General features: G+C 45.9%; 2 protein-coding genes and 1 long non-coding RNA gene across 3 annotated transcripts in view; 1 reads left to right on the plus strand and 2 right to left on the minus strand.

The window, feature by feature from the left end:
• The window catches only part of LOC147661195 (uncharacterized), a 233,356-nt gene that overhangs the window by 15,300 nt on the left and 196,051 nt on the right, over window positions 1–22,005 (plus strand). The window lies entirely within an intron of this gene.
• LOC147661197 (endogenous retrovirus group PABLB member 1 Env polyprotein-like) lies at window positions 3,101–4,657 on the minus strand. Its single transcript, XM_086951246.1, has one exon. The coding sequence runs from the start codon at window positions 4,655–4,657 to the stop codon at window positions 3,101–3,103; it is 1,557 nt and encodes a 518-aa protein (XP_086807372.1).
• The window catches only part of LOC147661198 (uncharacterized), a 43,894-nt gene continuing 26,846 nt past the window's right edge, over window positions 4,958–22,005 (minus strand). The window contains exon 2 of the mRNA XM_086951245.1: window positions 4,958–5,440. Coding sequence (XP_086807371.1) covers window positions 4,958–5,440 — 483 coding nt within the window. The remainder of the gene's footprint in view (window positions 5,441–22,005) is intronic.

The following is a 22,005-nucleotide window of genomic DNA, read 5'->3' on the forward strand; positions in this document are numbered from 1 at the left end:
ATGTGGAGTCAGAAGGGAGGAGAAGCGCATGGCTGAAAAATCAAGGCGGGTCACATGAGCAGACAAATAAGTGTATTCTGGAGAGGATGGTGCAGAACCAGATGGGTGATAGAGAGAACAATGCAGAGGGGAACAGGAGCACACTCAGGAGACACCTGGGAAACACATGCACCTTAGTGGACAATGCACTTTTCAAATAGCCGATGCCTAAAAACACCCTCCACTGCGTCCACTGTGTTTCACTATAAAACCACCTGTGCATATACAATTCTGTGTACATCAACACAGGGGCAGGAAGGAGGATCAGCCAAGTCAGCCCCACATTAACACTAAGCATTGCTTCTCCCCACTCCCCCCCCAAGTTAACACTAAGCATTGCTTCTTCCCACTCCTCCCCCACATTAACACTAAGCTTTGCTTCTGCCCGCTCCTCCCACATTAACACTAAGCATTGCTTCTCCCCACTCCCCCCACATCAACACTAAGCAATGCTTCTCCCCACTCCTCCTCCTACATTAACACCAAGCATTGCTTCTCCCCACTCCCCCCACATTAACGTTAAGCATTGCTTCTCCCCACTACTCCCCCTACATTAACACTAAGCATTGCTTCTCCCCACTCCTCCCCCTACATTAACTCTAAGCATTGCTTCTCCCCACTCCTCCCGCACATTAACACTAAGCATTGCTTCTTCCCACTCCTCCCCCACATTAACACTAAGCTTTGCTTCTGCCCGCTCCTCCCACATTAACACTAAGCATTGCTTCTCCCCACTCCCCCCACATCAACACTAAGCAATGCTTCTCCCCACTCCTCCTCCTACATTAACACCAAGCATTGCTTCTCCCCACTCCCCCCACATTAACGTTAAGCATTGCTTCTCCCCACTACTCCCCCTACATTAACACTAAGCATTGCTTCTCCCCACTCCTCCCCCTACATTAACTCTAAGCATTGCTTCTCCCCACTCCTCCCGCACATTAACACTAAGCATTGCTCCTCCCCACTCCTCCCCCTACATTAACACTAAGCATTGCTACTCCCCACTCCTCCCCCACATTAACACTAAGCTTCGCTTCTCCCCGCTCCTCCCAGATTAACACTAAGCATTGCTTCTCCCCACTCCTCCCCCACATTAACACTAAGCATTGCTCCTCCCAACTCCTCCCCCTACATTAACATTAAGCATGGCTTCTTCCCACTCCCCCCACATTAACACTAAGCATTGCTTCTCCCTACTCCTCCCCCTACATTAACATTAAGCATTGCTTCTCCCTACTCCTCCCCCTACATTAACATTAAGCATTGCTTCTCCTCACTCCCCCTAAACATTAACACTAAGGGGGTCATTAGAATGACGGGCGGACTTTGTCCGCCCGCTATCCTACCGGTGAAAGGGACCGCCCGCCATAAGGGCGGGGGTCCAGTGGCTAACATTAGGATGCACCCGCCACAGTGCCGGGCGCATCCAGCATTACTACCATTGTGGCGGGCGGTGCACTCAGCACCACCCACCACAATGGCAGGAAGGCATGCTGTGCACTTCCATGCAAAGCATGGCAGGCACCGCACGGTGCTTGCAATGCTATGCATGGAACTGCTGGGGGGTACCATAGGTAACCCCCATGTGCACCCTCTACCCCACCGGGCCCCCAAAGCAGACTCCGCATGCCTTTCCGTGGAGGCATTGCCGCCATGGAAAGGCATCCGAAAAAGTCCATTCTAATATGGCTGGCCGTGTCCGATAGACACCGCGACCATAGAAACCCTTTTCCGCCCCGGTCGCCTTGCAACCGGGGCGGAAAAGCGGCAAACAGTTTTTCCGTCTGCCCCGGACCCCCCAGCCATACTAATATGGCGGGGGGTCATTCTGGCTAGGATGGTGGGCGGAACGCCCCCGCCAGGCCGGCGCTGGCTACCGCCGGCCTGGCGGGGGCGATCCACCCGCCATCCTAATGGGCCCCTTAGAATTGCTTCTTCCCACTCCTCCCTCTGCACCTCAGCTTTCCTTTTTCTCTTCCAGCATCAAGTTCTACCACTGACACATTGTGACCTCAGCTGATTTGCCCCCCCCCCAAGATTCACTAATTGTCCCCCCTTTGAATTCACAGTGGTTACACGCCTGCTGTAGAGAAATTAGTGCAACCAGCAGCCTCTTTGTCAAGCCCAGCAGTGAAGGACTGGACTTTTAACAGTACCAGCGGTGCCAGGGGACAACACCTATAACCTTCATGGGATACCTGTTCCGGCACACAAGTGACAGAGACACGGGAGACTTCCTTCGGCGTCAAAGATCAGCGTTTATTACTGCAGGGAGGCAAAAAGTCACTAGAAGTACATCTGCATGTAGATTCTACGAGTCTGCTTCAAATTGCATATGTGAGTCGCTCCTTTTATACATGATTTCACCATAGCACAGCATATGAACAAAAGGTTACACTTCGTTCCCACAGTAAAACCTCAAAAGGGTCGCTTTCATGTTTTAGAAACTCGGAACATAATTACGTTAACATCACCGGTTCCCAACTGTAAAAGTACATATTCCCACCATTAGGCACATTCCACGTGATCTATAAATAAGCAGGAGAAAGAGACAAGAGCAGCTGCAAGGAAGTCAGACAAACGTAGAGAAAAGAGTGTGGAGGTAATATTGGGAGCATGATTGCAGGATCAAAGAGCTTGATCCCTGCATATGCACGGCTGAAACAATAGACCGGTCCGGCGAGATTACCCTCAAGCTGGGCCATCTGCCTTCACAGTGTCATTCCTCCGTCCATAAAGATGCATGAAAGGAAGATGCGTCTTCCGTAAGGCTTGGGAACTGAAGGGTCATGAGGCGAACAGTTGCCTGCTCGCTGACTACGTGAGGGCAAACAAACAAAATGGATGCCGTATCTAAAATGGAACCCGAGGGTTCGGATGTAGAAACATGTAAATTAGGCGAACTCCTTCAAGTAGTGTAGCGAAAACGCGTACACTTACCGAACTCACCATTTACGGTTCATAGACACCAAACTCGTCCACATTCGGCAATGCCCAAAACGTCGTCACGATTTTCACGGAACCTCAGACGCTCCTTTTGCCCTCATGTAGGCAAGCACTAGTCGGAATCATAATCGATCTCGATATTCATCAGATCATTCAGATGTTGCTGGTACATTATTCTATCCATCAATGCTTCTTTGGTAACAGATGGCCTTCTTATACACGTTGTAGCACAAAGGCCACATAAGGCAGGACCACACTGCACACAAAGGCAACACCTGAATAGGAACGTCACAACAACTCCTATAATCATCAGAATCTTCCAACCCCACGTCGACATTAGGCCCCAAAACCACCCTAGAAGCGTCCAATTTCCCTCGTCCACGTGTATGGACTCCGAGATTTTGTGCAACTTAGAGTTGGCTTGATAAACTGTTGGAGCATTATCAGGAATGAATATACAGCAGCTCGAATGGATGACCTTGCACACACCACCTCTATCTGCTAGAACAACGTCTAGAACCATACGGTTCTGTAACGTCATAAGTCTGTCCGCCTGAAGCTCGGCTGTCAAATTACCAAGGGCACTTGCAGTTATGTTAGCAGATGACTCCACTACACGAGTTAACTGTCTCAGATTTCTGCTATTAACCATAGGGCCCCAGAACGGTAGGAAACCCTTGAAGAAGTCTCCTGCTTCTTGACCGACAGTATCTTCTTTGCTAATAACACCTCTCACAACTCTAGTTCTGTGATAATCTGCAGCAACTGTGAATGTTGGAGGCAAGAGATTCGCAATATAGCAGGTACCTGAGAAGTCATGAGGTAACCACGTATATGCTCGATCATAACATACAAAATAGGTACCCTTAGCAGTTAGGAAGACAGGGGAAGAGAGCATCGGTAAGACATACGTCTCAGTACAAGCACTCTTCCCAAACCGCGCTCTCGGATTTCGACCAAGACCTTCCAGACAAAAGTGACCAAGGTGAGGCACAATCCATATCGGTGACGAGCTTTTAAGCTGTCTATCACCCACTGATACACTATACTCAGTCTCACTTAGTTCCTTATATGCTCGCACCTCTTCCTCTGGGATAAGCGATGCGTCAAAAATATCTCTATCCAAATCAGCAATAGCTATCGCCAGGGACTTGTGGTACGGGCCAGGACCAAAGTTTGCTGAGCGTGGTTCTCGATGGGGGTAGGAATCTAGTGCACTACGGAACATAGTTTGGAATGCCCGAGCTGACCCTTGGGAACTATAAGGAAGGACCAAATACGGAATACCCTTATCCATGGTATGGGGCATTAATCCGCACACCCAACAATTGGTAGTGTTTACCACTAACTGATGCTGATGCAGGAGTTGAATAAAAGAATTATTTCTAAATTCCGCACGTCTGATTTGTTCGTGTTGAGGCAGAAGATGAAAGGAATGTGGAGAAACAGTAGAAATGAAATTTAGATTTTGAGAAGGAGGAGTAGGTAAAATAGAAGGCAGTAATAATTTAGAACCAAAATACACTCCCCCCACCAGCAGCATTGATACAGTCAGGAATAACATAAAAACCTGTAATAAAAAACATTTTGTACGAAACACCATATATAATGCAGGTCTTTGCGCCGACATTTTCTCTCTTTTCGACAGCTCACATAATGACGATTCCATCCTCTAACGACCGTCCGCAATGTTCTTGACGCACTTCGTTCTGAGCAGCGATTATCAATTTCCAGGAATTCCCAGAAATCGACAAAAGAAACCGACCTAGTGTCGATAACTGCTGAACAGAAGAAAGTACCCGCACGGCCCTACGGCCAACCTGGATGATAGGTTCTAGATAAATTGATCATTCAATTTACTGTAAGATTCTTGGCTGTACGAAAAAGGAAAAAGGTACACAATATACAAATGTCCACACTGTTCAGAGCAAACCGTGAAAAATCAAAAATAATAATAATAATGTATTTATTAGTCTTTCGTGCGTGGACGAAGGAAGTATCGGCTGCTTCCAGGACGAGTCTGATCTTCAAACAGTGGATCGGGTGGCAAATGAGTGTTCGATTGTTCAGACAATTGTTCAGCACTTGGGCTCTCCAAGGGTGATGGCAAGGAAATTGTTCGAGGAGTATCAACAGAGGTGTCGGCTATGGGCTGAGCATCGCTAAACGGAACGAAGTGTTGTGGAACATCAGTTTCAGACGAGGAAAAACCTTTACGTATCCAAGTATCTGATGACAAGGGAAGCGGAACTTTTTTGGTGTGGGTGGCGTGCACCCAATGCTTCCGTCCCTCCAGCCGAACTGCCGTGCTCGTCGCCAACAGCACCTGGAAGGGTCCCACAAACCTCGGCTCAAGGTTTCGATTTCGGCCGAAGTTGCGGACGAGTATCCAGTCCCCGGGTTGGAGCCGATGACCAGGACCCTCTGTTTGCGATGGCAGAGCCTCAAAGACCTGTTGATGAATCAAACTCAATTTAGCAGTCAGATCATGAAGATAATCAATCAACATAGGATATTCAAGTCTGTTCAATTCTTTTGGTCTTCGTACTCCCCAAACATTAGCAGGACGACCAAATACAATCTCATATGGGCTAAGCCCTACTCGTGAGTGTACAGTTGCCCTTGTTGATAGGAGAGCTAGAGGCAAAGCATCTGGCCATGATAACCCAGTTGTCGCCTGAATTTTAGCAAGCTTCAGTTTCAAAGTGCCATTGTATTCCTCCACCAAACCCGCTGACTGAGGATGATTAGCACTATGAAATTTCTGCACTATACCTAAACCTCAACACACACTCTTCATCACACTTCCCACAAACTCACTTCCGTTGTCCGACCATACAATCCGAGGCATTCCATACCTGGGGAAATACTCTTTGAGCAAAATTTTTGCTGTGGACAGGGCAGTATTATCCTTAAGGGGGTAGGCTTCAATCCATCTGGAGAACGCACATACGACAACCAACACATATTTCAAATTGTTGCATCTCTCCATGTGGATGAAATCCAACTGGATAACTTCGAAAGGGCATGTAGGAGGGGCAAAATGAGTGGAGTGGGTGTACCCTTACCAGGAATGTACATCATGCATATCATACAACTCTTTACCATCCTCTCCGCACACTTAGTAATACCATCATTCTTCCATACGGGAGACAGCAACTTGCATATGCCTTTTGCGCTTATGTGTGCTGTACCATGAGCCATTGTAACAACAGCAAGCACATATGCATCTGGTAACATCCATCTCTGTTTCTCTGACAAATCAACCCAACATCCATTCTCATCTAACTTCCCCGTGCTTTCTTTCCACTTAGCTTTCTCCATATCAGTGGCTTCATTCTGTATCCCTTTCACACTTTCAACGGTGTCTTCGCACATGCTAGTCTCCGTTGACCATCTCACTGAACTCGTAACATACATTCGATTTGTCAAATCTTTAGCTGTCTCCTTAGCAATCTCATCTGCAAACGCATTGCCACGACCAACATCATCTGTCACTTTCCGATGCGCACTACATTTAATTATGGCCACCTGCTTAGGCAATTTAAGTGCATCTAGAAGTTCATTCACAAGCTGTCCATGCTGAATCTTCGTGCCATGCGATGTAAGGAATCCTCTTTCTCTCCACAATCGCCCAAAACTATGCGCCACACCAAAAGCATACTGGCTATCTGTAAACACATTCACCCGTTTTCCTCTAGACAACACACATGCTCTCGTCAAGGCGATCAACTCAGCGGCCTGAGCCGAATTCTGACTCAATCTTGCGCTTTCTACAACCGTACTCAATGTCACTACAGCATATGCAGTCGTCACATCACCATTCGGTAACTTAAAACATGAACCATCAACATACAAAGTACCATCGGGGTCTACCAATGGAGTATCCTTCAGGTCAACGCGACCTTTTGTCTCCTCTTCAGTTCTCAGAAAACAGTCATGTGGTGTTTCATCACTTGACTCCGTGTTGATCGGCAGCAATGTTGCTAGATTCAACACATTACACCGTTTTATCCGTATGTGAGGTGCCAATAACGTCAACTCATACCCAGACAACCTTGCACTTGTCAAATGTTGAGTTTTTTTCGTTCCGTTCAAAAGAGTGTCAACTGCATGCGGAACCATCACCGTGAGCATATTATCCATGACCAGACCTGCGGACTGTCGAATGGACGCCGCAGCTGCCGCTGTTGCTCTTAAACAACTCGGCAAGGCTCGAGCTACTGGGTCTAAGGTCGAAGAAAAATATGCACATGGACTCTGTTTACCACCAAATTGTTGTGTCAAAACACTCAACGCACAACCATCCCTCTCGTGCACGTATAGTGTAAACGGCTTACTGTAATCAGGAGTACCTAACACAGGAGCCGAACACAACGCATCACGCAATTCAGAAAAACCTTTCTGACACTCTTCAGTCCAAGGCAAAGGAGATGAAACATCCTTGCACGTAAGGGCTATCAATGGTTTCGCCAACAATGAAAAATTTGGGATCCATTGTCTGCAGTATGACGTAATACCTAGAAAGGCACGTACATCTCTCTGAGTTTTTGGCACAGTCATTCGGGAAATTGCTGCAATTCTTTCTGGGGTCAACCTTCTTCCCTCTTTTGACAATAAGTGACCTAAGTAGGTAACTTCTTGGCAACAATATTGTAGCTTAGAAGGTGACACCTTGTGATGTAAGTCACATAAGTACCGCAACAGTGACACTGTAGCAGTTCTACAAATCTCTTCGGCATCGGCGGCTATCAATAGGTCATCAACGTATTGAATCAAAGCCGCCCCTGTTGGCAACATGAACGCGTCAAGTTGACTCTTAAGGGCTTGACTGTAGATCAACGGACTCTCACAATAGCCTTGTGGAGCACGTGTCAATCTGAAACTGCGACCACCTAGTGAGAATCCGAATAGGTCTCTGCTCTCTTCAGCAATCGGAATACTAAAGAAGGCATTCTTTAGATCGATTACCGTAAACCAGGAGGCAGAAGCTGGAATTAGAGTTAACAAAGCCGTGATATCAGGGACCACGGGAAATTGCGGAACCACAACTTTATTCACCTCTCTCAAATCAATTATGAAACAGTACACAGGAGGTTTAGATGGATCAGTCCGTTTAAGAATGGGCAGCACAGGACTATTACACACATTTCCGCGAGTTTCTTCAACAACACCCTTGCTTATCAGGTCACCAATAATCGCCAATAGCGCACGTTCACCTTCAAGAGAGATGCGATACTGGGGTATACGGGGTAATCGCACATTTGGTTTCAGTTGAATTACATAAGGTGGAATGTCCAACAGACCCACATCATTGGGACCTGTGGCCCATAGAGACGCAGGGAGGGAGCTCAATTCCGATGGGAATTTGTCGATCGACAAGTACATGGGAGAGATCACTCTCTGACCTAGTGTAAGCTCCACTCCTTCAGGAGAGCAATACAGAGTCGCATATAACCGTTTCAGCAAATCCAAGCCCAAAAGATTCTCACCACAACCAGTAGATAGAATCAATGGAGCCTTCAGTTCACGAGGGCCAATCGTAAGGGGTAAAGGGCTGGAAACAGGATTGCTAACAGGGGCGCCAGAGAATCCAACGGAAACATTCGTTAAGCCAGACAAAGGTGCGCCAGGGAGTTTCGAATGCATGATGGAACTTTTCGTCGCACCAGTGTCTAACAGAAAAGGCTCAACTACGCCAGATGTAGCAACTGCGACGTAAGGCCCACTCTGATCAACCGGAACTGATACTACTCCCTCTCTCTGTCGGTGGCTGTCCTAGTACTGATCATTTGCAATAGTCTCATGTTCAACGTAATAATCGTCCACATGATACTGTGTAGATCTACCTGACCCTGTATTACGCTGGTCAAAATAATTATTCGCCTCTGTTGGCGTATTGGAACGCTCAGTTTGATTCTGGTAAGTACCACGACCTCTACCTCGCGATGCCTGTTGAGGACCACCACCACGATTTCCACGTGTCGACCCACCATTGAGTCGGTCACGCAAAGCCGGACAATCATATTTTAGGTGTCCCTCTTTCCGACAATATGCACACTGATTATACCCAAGCATCGATCTAAAATCAGAGGAGTCAGAACGTGACTGTGTTCTGGAGGACTGTGACTGCGGCCTATACTGTTGTGAATCATTTTGATTGGAACGTGGAGGATACACTTGCTGCAACAAAACCTTCGTTTTGAGTTCTTTCGTCTTCTTGTCTGATCAATCACTTTCTTCTTTTTCCCTATTCTCATAGTATTGGGCAGTCGCTAATATCTGTGCAGTGGTCGAAACAGCCCATGCACTTTCTGAATTCTTCAATTTGTTGCATAGCTTAGGCAACAAGTTCGCTACAAATTTGTCAACAAATAACCGTTGACCACCCTCAGTACCCATGTCCTGTCCACTATGATCGACAAATGCCTCTTCAAACCTCGTAAAGAAATCAGAAACACTCTCATCCTTCTTTTGCTTACAGGCTGCTAGTTTATCCCAATTCACCCTCATTGCTGGCATGACAGTTTTCATGAGCGTAATGATTTTCTGCGGTAAATCTAAAATTAACTGATCAAGCTTAGCCCCACCAACTTGTAATGCATCAGCTGCTACAAGTGCAGCCCAATCGCCGCCAAATTCATTCGCATGGTTCTCCTGACGAATTTTCGCCCAAACCGGTTGAGGTACGACATTACCAAACAACATGTCAATATCGGCCAGGTTCATAGTGGTAGCATCCACTAATTGGGATAACTCCTTGTAATAACCTGCCGGATTCTTACGTGGATCAGGCAAAGATTGCTTTACTTGTAAAACTTCGGATCGTTTCCATGGGAGGTGTATCCAAACTCTTTGGAAATCAAGAACTACCGCCCCATCTCGCTCCTCCCGTTTCCAGCCAAAGTCATCGAGAAGACCGTCAACAAGCAGATGGCCGCCTTCCTTGAGACGAATGGATCCCTCGACCCCTCACAGTCCGGCTTCCGAGCCAATCACAGCACCGAAACCGCCCTCATCGCCGCCACCGACGACATCCGAGCCCTGATGGACAACGGAGAAACAGCGGCCCTCATCCTCCTAGACCTCTCCGCGGCTTTCGACACCGTCTGCCACCGCACCCTAGTACAGCGCCTCAGCAATGTCGGAATCCAGGACAAAGCGCTGGAATGGATCATCTCCTTCCTCGACGGAAGAACACAGAGAGTCCGTCTATCACCGTACAAGTCAGAGGCCACCGAAGTCATCTGCGGCGTCCCTCAAGGATCCTCTCTGAGCCCCACCCTCTTCAACGTCTACATGAGCCCCCTCGCGGCCATCGCACGCCAGCACAACCTCAACATAATCTCCTACGCCGACGACACCCAGCTGATCCTCTCCCTGACCAACGACCCCGCCGCCGCCAGAGCCAACCTGCACGAAGGGATGAAAGAGGTAGCCGAGTGGATGACGACCAGCCGCCTGAAGCTGAACTCGGACAAGACGGAGGTCCTCATCCTGGGCTCCTCACCCTCCGCCTGGGACGACTCCTGGTGGCCTCTCGCCCTGGGCACCGCACCCAAACCGACAGACCATGCACGCAACCTGGGCTTCATCCTGGACTCCTCCCTCTCCATGACCAGGCAAGTCAACAACGTCTCATCGGCATGCTTCAACATCCTCCGCATGCTACGGAAGATCTTCTGGTGGATCCCCACCGAGACCAGGAAGACCGTCACCCAGGCCCTCGTCACCAGCCGACTGGACTACGGCAACGCCCTCTACGCCGGTACCACCGCTAAGCTCCAGAAGAGACTCCAGCGGATCCAGAACGCCGCAGCCAGACTCATCCTCGACATCCCACGAACCAGCCACATCTCCGGACATCTGAGAGACCTTCACTGGCTCCCCGTCAACAAAAGAATCACCTTCCGCCTCCTCACCCACGCACACAAAGCCCTACACGACCAAGGCCCGAGCTACCTCAACAGCCGAGTCAACTTCTACGCTCCCAAACGCCTCCTCCGATCAGCCAACCACGCCCTTGCCGACGTCCCCCGCATCCGAAGAGCGACTACAGGAGGAAGGTCCTTCTCCTACCTGGCCGCCAAGACCTGGAACTCCCTCCCTCCCGACCTGCGCCTGACCCAAGACCACCTCTCCTTCAGGAAGAAGCTGAAGACCTGGCTGTTCGAGCAGTAGCGGCACCCCCCCCCCCCCCCCCCAGCGCCTTGAGACCCCACGGGTATGTAGCGCGCTCTATAAATGTCTTGATTGATTGATTGATTGGAAATGCGGTTGAACTGGAGGCTGAGCTTGTAGATTACCTGGTACCCAAAGTGGCGGAACCTCTCGCATAGGATATTGACCAGGAGTCGCTTTCCAAGTGCGTAGGTCGTCATCAAACGGTACTTGAGAAGGCACGGAAGATCTAAATGCTAACAAGCGCTCCAAAGCGCATCGTACATCACTACTACCTACAATCATACCATTGGAAAATTGACTCTGAAGTTCAATCATATCGGGCGGTACGTTATCTAAATCATCATTATACCATTGTTCTCTCAGAGATTGGCACATTTCTTCGAACACAAATCTCTGTGTAGGCTCATTGAACTGAGAAAACGTTTCGAAAACCACTCGTGAAGGGTAGTTAACAGGATGCCTTATCCATCTATGAGCCATATTCGCTAATGTGGCACTCTCCCTTCCACCAGGGATTTGGCTTTGTCTCTGAGGAGTCTCGGAAACGCTAGCAGATAATATCAATCCGGACAGTGGTGAATAGAGAGTAGCAACAGTATTAGGGATACGGGTACGAACAGAAGGGGAAGAAGGGAAAAGAACAGGAGCAACAACATTAGAAGTGAACACAGGCGTAGTAGAAGCAGGCAAAATAGTCGTGGTGACAGGAATAAGAGGCTGAGGAGGTACAGGCACAGGAGCAGTGGGAATAGGAGGACCAACAACTGGCTGACCAGCAGCCGCTGGAACAACAGGTGGAACTACAGGAGGAACTACTGGAGCTACAGCACCCTGTGCATAAGGAGGTGGCGATTTCATTAAATACACTAACAGGGGATCCTCCTTTGAATCCTCCTCTTTCTTATCTCGACTGGTTGGTAAAACCGGATAACATGTGTCTATCCACATGTGCCTTAGTCTAGTGGAAATTTCTATTTCTTTCTCATCTTTATCTTGCTCATATTGTTGTACAACTTGCATTACCGGGTCAATACCCTCTCTTCGATTCTTTTTAAGCTGTTTGATTTCTTTTTGTTTGGCCTCTTTACGCCACAACCGAAAGGAATCAAACATAGCGGGTCTAACTTTCTTTTTGAACAGTTTAGCTTCGAGATTATCCAAAATTGTAGACTCAAAACTACCATGCGGTGGCCAACTAAGGACACCATCCTTTTTCGTGTAACGGACCCAATATTTATTATAAATAATAGGACCCACACCATGTCGACTATAGAGTTCATATATCGGAGTTCCAACTGGAGGTATCGGACATGAGTCCTCCAACCGGGAATCCTTGTTGCAACATTTAAAGAAACCAAGCAAGCCACTATGGCTAGGCATCGTGCACACTAACCTAGTATCAAACTTCAAGGGTTACCGAAGTACTAAATCTTCGTGCAAAACAAAACCCTCGGTTTTTGGCAATTGCAACTGTCAAATAACAACTAAGGACCAACAACTAAGAACCACAAATGCAATGGAACCATGCAATCAACAACCACAAATGCAAAGGAACCGTAACGGAGCCTTGCATAAACAACCACAAATGCAACGGGACCGTAAAGGAACCGTGCATACAACAACTAAGGACTGGGAGCGACCCACAAATACTTAACTGAGAATTCGATGGCGTCACCAGGAAGGCCCGTCTATCGTCTCGGTTTACGTAAGGTCTACGCCAGGCACCGAAAACAGGTCGACAGTCAGGGCATCAGTCCGTCGCAGCCGTCAGGAGGCGGGAAGCTTCGCAGGGAAAATCTTCGGGCCACTTATTTCGACAACAGGATCGATGAAGCGGGGTGCACCTTCCCTCGGAGATTTCACACGAAGTTCCTCACAATCGTCAGGCTTTGGACCGGTACCACTGATGTCGCCCCACGTTGGGCGCCAACTGAAGGACTGGACTTTTAACAGTACCAGCGGTGCCAGGGGACAACACCTATAACCTTCATGGGATATCTGTTCCGGCACACAAGTGACAGAGACACGGGAGACTTCCTTCGGCGTCAAAGATCAGCGTTTATTACTGCAGGGAGGCAAAAAGTCACTAGAAGTACATCTGCATGTAGATTCTACGAGTCTGCTTCAAATTGCATATGTGAGTCGCTCCTTTTATACATGATTTCACCATAGCACAGCATATGAACAAAAGGTTACACTTCGTTCCCACAGTAAAACCTCAAAAGGGTCGCTTTCATGTTTTAGAAACTCGGAACATAATTACGTTAACATCACCGGTTCCCAACTGTAAAAGTACATATTCCCACCATTAGGCACATTCCACGTGATCTGTAAATAAGCAGGAGAAAGAGACAAGAGCAGCTGCAAGTAAGTCAGACAAACGTAGAGAAAAGAGTGTGGAGGTAATATTGGAAGCATGATTGCTGGATCAAAGAGCTTGATCCCTGCATATGCACGGCTGAAACAATAGACCGGTCCGGCGAGATTACCCTCAAGCTGGGCCATCTGCCTTCACAGTGTCATTCCTCTGTCCATAAAGATGCATGAAAGGAAGATGCGTCTTCCGTAAGGCTTGGGAACTGAAGGGTCATGAGGCGAACAGTTGCCTGCTCGCTGACTACGTGAGGGCAAACAAACAAAATGGATGCCGTATCTAAAATGGAACCCGAGGGTTCGGATGTAGAAACACGTAAATTAGGCGAACTCCTTCAGGTAGTGTAGCGAAAACGCGTACACTTACCAAACTCACCATTTACGGTTCATAGACACCAAACTCGTCCACATTCGGCAATGCCCAAAACGTTGTAACGATTTTCACGGAACCTCAGCAGGGCCAATTCAGCCTTTCATGTTCATGGCCCGATAGAAAAAGTTTCATTCATCTTATTAATAAATGTGAAATAAGCGGCCAAATGCAAATCAGTTTTTGGTTTGGGTTATGTGCTATAACTTATTTTTAATGCAGTGCTTCATACCTGACTTCTGCTGTTTCTAAGCACTGTAGATGATAAGTGTTACGTTTGTCCATAATAATGAAGCAGTTTACCGACCTACCAGAAGCATGGAAGGCTGGATTGAACGTCCAGAAGTTTGAACTCGTGACCTGCAGATCACTGCATATCTCAGTGGTGAGCGTCAACTCGCGGAGCCACTCTGCCAGCAATAATGTGTAGGCTGTAGGCAGGACCACTGCAATTATATGGCACAAAAGGACCAAATTATGTGTCAGAGTTTACTAACTTATGTAGCAAGAAAATGCATATTATGCTATATAAGTGTGATCAAACCCGTTCAATATCAGTAGTTATAAAAATATGTATTTATTATTATTATACACGCTAAATACCTCACAGTATCTGCTAGACACAGATAAACACAAAGCACACAATACGGTAGCACAGAAACAATCGTAAGTAGCACTAATACAGAGTGGGCTCCAGGGGGAGACCAAACCATATACTAAAATAGTGGTATAAGAACCACGACTTGAGTCAAGACAGTGTCTAGAGGATGAAGAATCGCTGAGACCCCAAGGAACCACCCTAGGTGAGTAAGTAGGGACCCCAGGGAGGACCGGTGCAGTATAGGAAAACAACAGTGTGCGCTGTACAATTCTATGAGAGAGACACAGTTGCAGGTTTAAAGTTTAAGGACCCTTTCCAGTGGATTACGAGGCAACACTTTTGATCATTGGAGGTTGAAGAGCCACCCCTCCTGTGGATACTGTAGTACCAGAGTTACCTATCTCAGGGAAGCCGGGTGCATAGGGCTGAAGTGGTGTCGGAAAAATCACTGTCAATATCATTGGAGTACTTCAAGGAAGAGCTACTGCTGGGAAAAAGAAAGTGTCCGTTGGAATCCAAATGTGGATTTGGGATGAAGAGTACCTGACAGCAGAGGGGACAGAGTCTGGATCACTTAGGAGTGTCCAGTGGTTCGGTAGATGAGTGTCCCCTGTTGTGTAGGAATCTAGGACCCTAGTGTAATTTTCCCGATTCATGTATTGTATTGTATTGTATTGATGATTTGTAAAGCGCGTTGGCTACCCAGGGGCGTCCCAGCGCTATAAGAAGGAGTGAGTTGGGCTGTTGAGGCTGGAGTGTGAGAAGCTGAGTGAAGAGTTAGATTGGAATTTTGCTGAAGAGCCAAGTTTTTAATAATTTCCGGAAGGTGAGAAGGTTAGGTTCTGATCTGATAGGGAGGGGAAGGGGGTTCCAGATCCTAGCCAGGTTGTAGGAAAGCGAGCGGCCTCCGCACCTGGCCTTCCTAATGCGTGGTACTGAGGCGAGGTGGGAGGTCGCCGATCTGAGTGGACGGGAGGGTAGATAGGCTTTCACCAGGGGGGAGTTAATAGAGGGGCCTGTACCCCAGTAGGATCGGTGTGCAATGCACATGCTCTTAAATTCGATTCTGGATCTCACCGGGAGCCAGTGAAGATCCCTCAGTCTGGCTCTGACTGAAGTTCGGCGGGGGATATCCAGGAGGATTCTTGCCGCACAGTTTTGAATGAACTGGAGTTTGTTGTGTGTAGATTGTGGGGGCCCCAGATATAGGGCGTTTCCACAATCGAGACGGGAGAGGATAAGGCCTTGAACCATAATCTGTCTTGAGTGAAACGGAAGGAGGGGGAACATTTTGCAGAGAAGTCTCATCAGCCCGAAGCAGGTGGCAGCAAGCTTGGTGGCTTGGTAGTTGAAGGTTAGAGTGTGGTCGAGCCAGAAGCCTAAGCTCTTGTCCATATATATATGTATAAATTACCCGATCCTTATATAGGCATAGAAATCATTACCATATTTAGACTGAGCCTATGCAGCCCAAATACGGCATGGCTACTTCCACTAAGTTCCAAGAATCAACAACGATTTCTTAGAGAAACCCGCCTTCAGCAGCCAGGGACTTCCCCCTGCCTGAATACTAATGTATCTAGGAAATCATGGAGTCTTCAAAGAACTGAGCCTTTTGATGACGTTATTAAATCCAATCACACGTCAAACTCGGCACCTTCAAAGTATAAATATGCCCAGATTTGCCTAGACAGACACACAGTGGTTTGAAGCAGATCGACTAACTACTTGCCCGACGCCCTTCAGCAGCAAGTGCCGAAGGAAGCCGACCCTCCAGCTGACGCACTGAGAGACGCTGTCTCTTCTCCTGCCGAGAAATCTAGCTCCAGTGTTCCCAGGCTACCCTAGCGGGTTGCTGAGAAATAGAGTCCTGGGAGAGAGATACAAGACCTCCTTCATTCTAAACCAAGGTACGGAGCTGATTAGACCCTTAGAGAATTCTTGAACAGATTCTTGGCAGAGAAATACTAAACTTACGCTACTCCTCACTTACTCCTTCCCTTGTACTAGACTTAGGTTAGGTACAATGGGGTAGGCGTACGTTAGAAGCACCAGTTGAGTACTTTTAGTCATTATTTTATCACCGTATGTATTTTATATGTTTTTGACAAACTTATTGCTTAGAAACCATATCATGCTTTTACAGTACTACTTTATAATACTTTTCGTATTATATGCCCTGTACTTTATAACCAGTATTACGATTGTAGCAGTACATTTCTTATGCTTGAGAAAGAAGACTGTTCAATAAATACTTTTTATTGAAAACGCCCGTCTCTCTATTTTCTCAGCACCTCTGGTGAAACGAAGCATGCACGATTAACTGAGTAAAATAGCTATCTATTGTTTCCGCGACTCTAGAGATTGATTTCTTATTCTTGGGAAACAAAGTTGTCATGTTTATACAGTTGCCAGAAACTAATCCCTTCTTGTGAATTCGAGAAAGTTTCTAGTGACCTCTGAGCTAGCTGGCACTCACAATTAAGTCTAATATATACGATAGAGACCTAGTCGACCTCAGTCCTACGTCTAAACTATAGTATATGTTATTCTAATGCGCAGAGTCTATTGGGAATATAGGAACTACACTACATGGAGCCCAACGTTTGGTAAGGCGATAATTTAACGCTAGATACTAGAGTAACTCAGTCGTGCTTTTCACAGGGACCCCTTTTTCCCGTAAAATACTCCAATAGACGTCTGGAGTGGGTTAAAGGATAAAATCCGCCATAACTAATTAGGACAAAAAGATCCTATGTATTAGTTTTTTTTTTTTTTAATGTTGAAGGATACAGTGTTCAAAAATATTGTGCACCTAATCTTTGTTTCCTTGAAACTTGTTCTGCAAACTTTCAGTCAACAGAATGTCGAATAGTGACGAAGAATTAGCTAGAGCTGCTCTAGCAGTTTTAGACGACACAAATCTCCACCAGAATGACCCGGATGTTATAATCATCCCGGTAAATATAAGAAAAACTATAACTTACAAACTCATAAATAATGGAGTATCCTAGAGAGGTGGTAAAGTAATCTTTGTAATAGAGGCACATGAATATTGGCAGACAGAGGTATTCTATTCTTGGATTCCTTTTTTCTCCAGCAGATGGAGGAACACACGAGTTCCACTACTACAAAGTAGAGGAACCTCCAGAGGAATATGTTCCTTACGAGGACATTGAAATTCCATTAACTTACCAAGAGCATCAGCTCTGGTTTAAAGGCGCCCTACAACATCAAAATCACATTACCAGGCTCAGTCCACTGGGTAGACCAGGAGCAACAATGCCGGTACTAGCTGGCTATACACCACATCCTGACATTCAAAACATGACAGGTCCAGAACTGTTAGCACAGCTAAACAGTTAATTAAAATACATAGACAATTGGTTCAATACGTCATGCGGACCTTAACAGTCCAACCTACTGTAAGGATTCCTCAGCACACCCCTCACCAGGGGAACATAAACAAAATCACACCAAAGACTATACAATCAGTTATTGGTAAATTACCCGTCAAAAGTGAACAAATTCCGTTGGTTACCCAAAAAATTACTCAGATCGAGGCAGTATTTCCTGATAGTACACCTCATGAAAAACGCAGAATTCTGACAATCTGTTTACCAATGGGGATAGAACCACATGTGGAAGACTGTGACACTTGGGGTACAGTCTTTGCTTTAATCTACACAAAAACACATGGTGTTCCATCTATGGCGGTAATACCAGACGTCCTAAGACAGATTCAAAATGAATACCCACCGGAACCAGCCTTAAATCTTGGTATGAAATTACTAAAAGATTTCAAACAGGTCTCAGCTATATTATTAGCCAACATTAAAGGTGAAGCAGCATCAGTGGCAATCCGCCAAAAGCTAAAAGAAACAGATATAGCAGAACAACCATATGAGCTTGCTAGAATTATTGAAAAATCAAATGAAGTACTAGGAAGAGATAGTTTGGGTGGGAAACCATTAAAACTACAAATAACTGAAAATCCTGAAAAAGTTTATTTTAAAAATAATCTCACTACTCCTTAAATGAAGTGGGAAAACACTAAACAGACACTTCCTAAGGAGAAACGTTCTCAACCAGAGGAAGGTCTCTCCAACGGGAGCCCTCTGAAAAAGGGTATAACCCCGGAAATAGGGATAATTTGAGAAAACCTGATAGATATCTGGATACTGATACACGTTCCTCTTGTACCTTTCAGACTTCCTCGCAGAAATCAAAAAGAAGAGGACGATCAGAACAAAAAGAAGAACGCGTGAAGTCCAAAGATGAACAGCACATTCCAAAGAATAAAACTCAATTCCCCAAAAAGAAGGTAGCAAGTCTAAAGATTAGACATGCCGAGGATCTTGAGGACACAACTCAAGAACGGCGAGTGGGCCCAGACAATGCTCGACAGCGCAGCAGAAGTGACCATAGCTCGCAGGATCTTGAAGGATCATCTGGAGACAGTGGACTTGAATGAATGCATTCAAGTTGAAACTGCCGACACCAAGGTTAGTGTACCTCACAAGTTATATGAAGTAACACTCCGGATGGAGGGGGACATACCTAGAAAAATAAAAGCACTCTTTTGGGAGAAGCTATCTAAGGGTTATGACATTCTTCTAGCTGGACAAGACTGGCCACCTGAATTTTTCAGGGAGTACCCACATGGCGAAGAGATAATTATGCCAGCCTTCTCAAATCAGATTCCAATTCATAAAAAATACACATATGCCAGGAAAAGGGCAGTAGCTCAGGCTCCAGCATTATATAAAAATCACGAAGGATGGGATGAGGATTCTCCACACCTTAAAATCCAGTTTAAAAAAACAACCTGCTGCACAAAGGCAATATCCTGTAAAACAGGAAACAAAAACAAGTCAGGGAGATTTTAAATCAACTTGAATATCAAGGGGTGATTGAAACATGCACCTCGTCCATGAACAATCCTTTGTTTCCTGTCTCCAAACCAGACAACTCATATCGTCTAGTTTTGGATTACAGACATCTGAACTCCTGTTTTCAAAACGTTTGCAGTACAAAACTTACACAGTACAGCACTGATGAATAACATCATGCGGAAAAAATATAAAACAACATCAGATATTTCAAATGGGTTTTTCTGTCAAAACATTGCACCTGAAAGCAGGCACTTGACCGCTTTCTCAATAATGGGGACACAGAGACACTTCTGTCGTCTCCCCCAAGGATTCAAGAATAGTCCAGGGTTATTTTCAGCGAGAGTAACAGATTTACTACAAATGTACGATGATGAGGCATTATCTATGTCGATGACATCTATCTTACAGACGATGATTTGGACGTACACTTGAAAAGAGTCAACACCATAATACTTGGGTTCGCTTCTGAAGGGTATGAATTCAATTGTAAGAAATCAAGAATTGCCCACCTCAACGTCCTATTCTTAGGCTACGAGTTATCGAGTGAAGGCAAAATCCTGGCCGCAAACTTCTTAGAGAAATGTGCTCTACTCCAAGCACCAAAAACGCTGAAAAACTTACAGTCAATTCTAGGTTTCTTTAATTTCGGAAGAACTTATGTTCTAAATTACGCAGACAGGGTTAAACCTCTCTACGAACTAATCAAACATGATTTAAAACCAACAAATTGGACTCAAAGACACACAGAAAATTTGCGTTCAGTTCAAACAGACATGTTAGCAAAAACACAGTTAGAAACACGCGACAATGCTCGCAATCTAGTGATCCGGATCATCCCAGGAAGATGCGGATACACGTACCTAACCTTTAATGAAGGTGAAAAGGTACCAATAGCTTACAAATCACACTTGTACACACAAGCTGAAATAAAATTCACTAATACAGAAAAAATTCTGACAGCGGTTCAAACTGCAGTAGCAAAAGAGAGAGCTCTCGCGCAGGGTAAACGCATAATGATCGTTACACCTGTACCTGCCTTAGAGGCAGTGACAAAAGCAAGCATTCCCAATGCTAAGGATTTACATCCAAGATGGATACAATGGGTTAACTCTCTTGCTGCAACAGACGTTGAATACGTCTTTGACCCCTATTTGAAGACACAAGAATTCCTACAATATGAACACGAATGTTCTCTGCCGACTGAAATTCTGCCTCTAGAATATTACGGATGTATAATCTATACAGACGGATCAGCACAACCCACAATTGGGGGTAAACAAGCTTACAGTGCTGCGTGCGCGATTGTTAAAGGTCACTGACGCGAAGGTAAATTTAGACCTATGGTCACTAAAAGTCAATCACTTGGAGACTGTACAGCTCAGCGAGCTGAACTACAGGCTTTCAAGATGGCGCTTGAAAATACCGATCGCGAATTCCCCACACTGATAGTGTGCGATTCGTATTACTGCGTCCAGTCTTACAATGAATATCTGCAGAACTGGGTTCAAAACGGTTTCAAAGACCCAAAAGGTGGCACAATAAAGCATAAAAAGCTTTGGGAATATATAGTTTTCTTGCAAAAAGAACTACAAAAGACTCGCGTAATTCATACACTGAGTCATCAGCGTGATGGCGTTCACGTTGCTGGGAATTCATTGGCTGATGAAGCCGCAATGGCAGATGTGCAAACGGCTTCCGTAGCTGCAATCACTCGGTCAAAAACAAAAATAGGCAGCGAAATAATACAAGCTGTCACTGCTTCAATTAAGGACAGTGGTAAGACACTCCCGAAGGGCTTCCCATTAAAGTACTCATATATAACTGATGTGAATAATGTTCCTTTTGCTCGAATCACTGGAGTGGGGGATAGGGCAATTCCAAACATGGAACATAGGTTAGGACTGATATCTTAGCAGCACATGAAGGACTAGCGTCTGCACACACAGGAATCTTGGCCACAGTATCACTAATAAAACAAAGATATTGGTGGCCGCGCATGAGGAAACAAACTAGAAACTATGTTCTAGATTGTGAAATCTGCCATAAAATAAAAGTTTCAACAGTAAAACGACCTGCGCAGACACCCCTTCTGATCTCAGATAAACCACTAGCGTGTGTTTACCTGGACTAATGTGGTCCCTTACAAAGGGACGGTAACTATAAATATATCATGGTCGCAGTGGATTCCTGCACGAGATTTATTTGGATGTGGCCCCAGCGCTTGGCTGATGCCAGAACTGTTATAAAGGATTTGCGAGTCTTTATCGGCACATACGCAATCGGCACGCTACATTCTGACCAGGGTCCTGCGTTTAGCTCTCGAGCTTACAAGGAGGCCATGGCTAGCTTGGGTGTTGCATTGCGGTATTCTAGTCCATTCCATCCTGAGGGTAATGTGGTAGTGGACAGAAAAAAATGTGACATAAAGCAATCCATAACAGCTAAGGTATTAGGTTTGGGTAACGGGTGGGTCAAATATCTAATGAGTGTCCAACGTAGTCTTAACAATCTGCCAAGAAATTCTCTGGGTGGAATCACTCCATATGAATTACTGTTTAGTACTAGAATGATAATCAAAGACCTCGATTGTCAAA

This window comes from Lissotriton vulgaris, unplaced genomic scaffold (genome assembly GCF_964263255.1).
Source record: "Lissotriton vulgaris unplaced genomic scaffold, aLisVul1.2 SCAFFOLD_2436, whole genome shotgun sequence".
NCBI lineage: Eukaryota > Metazoa > Chordata > Amphibia > Caudata > Salamandridae > Lissotriton > Lissotriton vulgaris.

What these genes read in the sequence shown, in the direction of transcription:
- LOC147661197 (XM_086951246.1), bottom strand. Translation starts at nt 4,657, where the DNA reads ATGGAATCGTCATTATGTGAGCTGTCGAAAAGAGAGAAAATGTCGGCG.